The sequence below is a fragment of the Bombina bombina genome, chromosome 7 (genome assembly GCF_027579735.1).
Source record: "Bombina bombina isolate aBomBom1 chromosome 7, aBomBom1.pri, whole genome shotgun sequence".
NCBI classification, from domain to species: domain Eukaryota; kingdom Metazoa; phylum Chordata; class Amphibia; order Anura; family Bombinatoridae; genus Bombina; species Bombina bombina.
In genome coordinates, this window is record NC_069505.1 from 452,314,762 (window position 1) to 452,320,861 (window position 6,100).

At 36.6% G+C, this 6,100-nt stretch overlaps 1 protein-coding gene across 1 annotated transcript in view; it reads left to right on the forward strand.

Moving 5' to 3' along the window:
* The window catches only part of LOC128666696 (oocyte zinc finger protein XlCOF8.4-like), a 132,239-nt gene extending 127,318 nt beyond the window's left edge, over positions 1-4,921 (forward strand). Inside the window, exon 10 of the mRNA XM_053721436.1 lies at positions 1,765-4,921. Coding sequence (XP_053577411.1) covers positions 1,765-2,225 — 461 coding nt within the window. The 3' untranslated portion in view covers positions 2,226-4,921. The remainder of the gene's footprint in view (positions 1-1,764) is intronic.
* The last annotated feature ends 1,179 nt before the right edge of the window (positions 4,922-6,100 follow it).

Below are 6,100 nucleotides of genomic sequence, written 5' to 3' on the forward strand. Positions count from 1 at the left end.
GACAGAAAGGATAGTTTAACACGCTATCAGTATATTTGCTATCTATATTTCATCCTAACTACTACCGTACATATTTTGCTAAGTATATTCCCAGATAGACATTATATCAATCAAACATTTGGCTTTTTACCTTATTACTAATGTTAGCTGCAATGTAATGCAACTACATCGCAGATTAATATACAACTGATTCAATTCATAATCAGCTATGTTGTATCATGTTATCCCCAACTATTAGCACCTTTGTGCAATAAGAACATTGTAAATTGGTATATATGTTAACTTCCATTAACTCTTTGTGTGCCATAGATTTATCATATTGGGCTATTATTTACACATAAGTGTTTACCATCTATTAATCTTTTCTAAGCACGTTAGGACATATATAGACAAGTCTAATCTGTCAATAGCGTCTCTGATAAATATATTCAATTTTAACGGATACCGGCTGCATTCTATTGGGCATATACTCTGAGATATATATAACAACATTTCAACACCTGGCATTCTGCCTTATTTCTATTGTCAGTTGTAATATTGCATTATACCACTAGGAGACTATTACTAAACTGATTCTACTTATAATCAGTTATTTTGCAGTATTGCATCTCCGACTATTAACATTTCAATGCAATAAGCACATTATTAGTTGGTACATATGCAAACTTTTATTAACTCTTTGTGTGCCACTGACCTATTATATTTGGTTACCTAATACACACACAGGTGTTATCTATTGTGCAACCACCTTTTAGCACACATGTGTATATGACCATTAGGTTACTTTGTGTTTAATACTGACAATATGATTATGTATTATTGTTGTTATTATTAATTTAATTGTATATACTTAAGCGTGGATGTTTAATCTTATCGTGACTTACACCTTTATATCAACATACAAGTGCAATATATCACAGTAAAGACAATTTGTGATATTTTCAATCCTAGTTTTTTAGGGTTTACACATTCCTACGTGTCTTCTGACTAGACACATATACTATATTGAGCAGCAGTCATTATCACCGGATATCACTTCCATTCTACCATTATGGAAGAGATGTATTATTGATTGCTAGCTACCTACACTAGCATTGTTTTTCTGCTATTAACATATATAGGTTATCCTATTAGTGAGTCTTGAAGATGCTATATGACTAGCATCTATTTTAATTTTTCCGCTGACCTGCCCCCTCTACGTAGTTTTAACTTGCATGTTGTTTGTGTGTTGTTTCTATTTTTAATTTTATCTTAATAAAAGTTATATTTTAACTTACCATACTATCTTACCCAATTGTCATATATAGTATCAAGACATTGTTCCTCTTTTACATATTCTAGTGTGATTGATTCACCTTTTTGGACTCTGGAGTGCTATTTGTGTATACTTTTATGTGGAGGGTCTTTTACTCCCCACATATTTTGTTTGTATCAATAGTAGATAGTAGAGTAGTTTTGGAACTGATATAATTGTATTACTCAATTTGTCTAGGAATACAATTTTAAAATACATAGGTTAGAAAAAATTAAAACTGCATTCAATTCTATTTATTTCAATAGTTGACAAATATGGCATTCTGGGGAGTCCTTAAAAATAGTCTCTAGTGTCCAGTAAACTGCTCGTAGGCCTTAGCATGGAGGTTGGGGAAAGGTGTAGAGGTCATATCCGGTTCCCTCACCTTGTAGTAGACACTTTTTCAGAACAGTTCTCAAGATTAAATAATTATGTAATTAATAAACTCCCACTTTATTTCTTTTCAACAGATGCATTCACAAACTGGAGGAATCCTACTCATGGTCATACTTCAGATGCTTCTCTCAAGCTTCTTCAAAATCAAAGTGGCCACATAAGAAATATATGTTCTGAATGTGGGAAATGTTTTACCAGGAGATCAACTCTTATTACTCATCAGAAAATTCATACAGGAGAGAAAGAGTTTTGCTGTTCTGACTGTGGGAAATGTTTTAATCGGAAAACGAATCTTATTGCTCATCAGAAAATTCATACAGGAGAGAAAGCCTTTTCCTGTTCTTACTGTGGGAAACGTTTTATTCAGAAATCAACCCTCACTACTCATCAGAAACTTCATACAGTAGAGAAAGCATTTTCATGTTCTGAATGTGGGAAATGTTTTAGCCTGAAACGATATGTTGTTATTCATCAGAAAATTCATAATAAAGGTAGGAAATCAGATTGTCGTCTCTTAAAGGGTCAGTCTACTTGATTTTTTTTATTGTTTAAAAAGATAGATAATGCCTTTACTATCCATTGGGATGGGTTATAAAGAGCCTATCTATCTTTTTAAACAATAACTATTTTAGTAGTAGACTGTCCCTTTAAGTGCAGAGGGCGACACTTAGTCATCGTCTACACAATAGGGTATATTTATAGTGCGAGCGGACATGATACGATGTAGCGTATCATGTCCGCTGCACACCGTTAAATGCAGACAGTAAACGCTGTCGGCATTTATCATTGCACAAGCAGTTCTTGTGAACTGCTGGTGCAATGCCGCCCCCTGCAGATTTGCGGCCAATCGGCCACTAGCAGGGATCGTCAATCAACACGATCGTATTCAATCGGGTTGATTTCTGTCTGCGGCCTCAGAGCAGACGGACCTGTTATGGAGCAGCAGTCTTTAGACTGCTGCTTCAAAACTTCTGTTTCCGGCTAGCCTTCAGGCTCGCCGGAAACAAGGGACATCAAGCTCCATACGGTGCTTGATAAATCAGCCCCATGGTCTTATGATGACTACATGGCATCATCCTGGTAGCCAATTTGAAGCTAATCGCCCACTTCCCCGTACCTCAAGTAGTTACGAGGTGGCCCAGAATATTCAGTGATGTTGGTGACATCATGCTGCTGCAGGCTAGAAAAGGGATCTAGATGGGCCTTTGCTCTTGGGTTTTTCTAGTTCTTAATGGAGCTATTACCTGATCTTTCAAATGGTGTGTTACTTGGGGATAAAAAGTTTAAGCACAATCTAAAAAAAATAATAAGAAAAACATTGTGGTGAAGGGGTCTTTAGAAAGATTTAATAAGCCACTAAAAGGCTGAGAGACCCCTAAAACCATTTGCTTTAAAGTCCCCATATACAGTACTGTGCAAAACTCTTAGGCCACCATTTGATTGGTTGTTTTAGCAATGGTATTATGAGCATATATAATTATTTCTCAATCTCTTTATTAGAATACAACCAGAAAAATACTGTATATTTGTATGCAGTATTAAAAAATGGAAACAAATCAGAAAAAACAGCTTCTATAGGCTAAAGTGTCAAGTATTAGTGTGACCTCCCCTTACACTTGAGCAATAGCAGGAACCTGCCTCTCGTAAACCTAAATGGAATGGAACCCTAATTAATGTCATTGCTAACACCTGTATTGGTCCTACTATTTCATGTCGAAATGACTGCTGTGAAAAAGGTCTATTACACCAGGTTTGTGCAAGACTTGCTTGAGCATTCCATACACATGTGGTATGACTTTAATTCATTGGAAGTTTGCTAATAAGAGCAACTTTCAGTCACATCATTCAATTTAAAATGCTAAAGATCACAGATATTGCATCAGCAAGGCCTCTCTCAAAAGGAATTCAGCAAACAAACTGGATACTCAAGATGTGGTATTCAAGCTGTTATAAAGAAATTTGAAGAATCAGGAGAGGTCAATGACAAAAAAAAGTACTGGAAGGCCAAGAAAACTTTCAAAATCTGATGAGAAGTTTGTCAAAGTTTCTTCTTTGATAGACCCGGAAGTTATCTAGCAAGGACCTGGGTCAGCATCTAGCAGCTTCATCGGGATGCCAAGTTGATCCTTCTACAGTCCAAAGAAGCTTGATCAGGAATAGTTTGTGGAAGGACAGCAGCCAAGAAACCACTTTTTCGGAAGGGGAACAGGGTGAAAAGGCTAAGATATGCTAAAGGTCACAAAGATTGGAATGAAGATCAGTGGAAAAGAGTATTATGGAGTGACAACTCCAATGGAATTTTTGGGTCCAATCTTCAACAGTATGTGAGAAGAAGAGTTGGAGAGAGATGGAAGAATGAGTGCTTGCGGTCTTCAGTGAAACATGGTTGAGGGTCTGTCCTGATTTGGGGCTGCACTTCTGCCAGTGGTGTTGGTGATATTGTCCGAATTGATGGGATCATGAATGCTGAAAAGTACAGACAGGTTTTAATTTGTCATGCCATTCCTTCTGGAAAGCACCTGATTGGGGATGGTTTTATTTTTCAGCATAATAATGATCCCAAGCACACTGCTAATGCAGTGAAATCATATTTGGAGAGAAAAACAGCTGATAAATCACTGACAGTCATGGACTGACCTCCACAGAGTCCAGACCTGAATATTATATAGGCAGTATGGGATCACCTGGACAGAGAAAGAAATGAGACAACCTAAATCTAAAGAAGAACTCTGGGAAGTGCTGAAAGAAGCCTGATATAATATACCAGAAGATTACTTCAGAAAACTTCAGGACAGTCTCCCCAAAAAGAGTTCAAGATGTGTTTAGTGCCAAGGAAGGTCACATTAAATGCTGACTTTTACCTGAAGAAGCCATGGATGGCCATTAAAACTTTGCTAAAACAACATCTAATTAAGACTTTTGCAGAGTACTGTAGGTTTGAATAGACAGATGAGCACTGTGGGGTTATAGTGAGCACCTTGTGTAAATAAAAAGGTGCATCTTTTTGAGCAGAGTCCCTATGTGAAGATCAGATTTATATACATGTGCACATTTTTCTATCTGTAAGTTAAAATGACTGAGTGAATAGGTGTACGGGTTAACATTAAGAAGCATCATCAGTGCTTCCATAAGTTCTTGTTTGTGTTGCAGGATGAAACCTAAGTCTTTAACTCTTTGATATCTAATCATTGTATGCATGAAATGTAACAAACAATACATTTTTCTTTTTTACTTTTGATTTTCTGCTGTTTATTTCTATAGAAAAACGTGAATGAATCTCCATTCCTGCTTATTTTAGAAAGGTTATCTATTATAGTTATAGACCCACAAAAGCATTTGCCTGTAGAATGTACAGAGGGAAAAATATTGTTTCACAGTCTTGTTTAATAAAACGGTAACGCAAAAAGATGTGCGCAACCCATGAAAATACAGGCTGTGGTGTTATGGACTCTCACCACCATGAAAGAAATTAATTTTCAGGTTAATCATAAATTATTTTCTTTCATACAGGTAGTGAGAGTCCACAATTCATTACTCCTGGGAACTGTAGTCCAGGGGTAATATTATTTATTATTATTATTATTGGTTATTTGTAGAGCGCCAACAGATTCCGCAGCGCTATAATATAAAGGGTGGGACCTAAGAAACGTCTTTTTTCACTGATTTACTAAATCCACAACCCCAATGGATCCTAAAAAAGACAATTAAAAAAACCCAGCAGGCAATAACAAATGAAACTGAAACAGCTGACCTCCATCCAAGAAAGCTATATGAATCAGAACTTCAACCAAGAAGGGCAAAGGAACAGCAGAAACTTTCCGCCCTTTCATAGAACCAGCAAAATGAACAAACAAACTAAAAGTTTGTCTGAAATCCTTAGAAGTGTCAACATCAGTATCCAAAACATGAAGAGGACTCTGAATAATTCTTAGGATTAAGACATGAAGAAGGAACAACAATGTCCCAATTTATATTGTCAGAAGACACAACCTTATCCTGAAAAAAATAAGATAAGATAGAAACCTCAGGAACTCTTCTTGCAGATGAAATAGCAAAACTTCCAGAAATAAGTTTAATATCTATCTGATGCATAAACTCAAAAGGAGGAGCCTGCAAAATCGGGGCCGGACTGGGAGATCAGACCAACTCTGGAAATTTGTATGGACCTGCCCAGCCACACCCCCTCCGGCTCATGGCCCAATCCGGACCTGAATCTGATTAATCTTGTGCATCAATGGATTACTAAATAAGTATAAAGTAAACATGAGAAAAGATTTATTCTAACAAATGTAACAGCACTTATGCATTGCTGTAACTGTATGTTTCCTGATAAGCATCACATTCACATTACAGGCATTAGCGGTCTACATTCAAAACAAATGCTGATTACTCAGAGCGGCACCATCACTA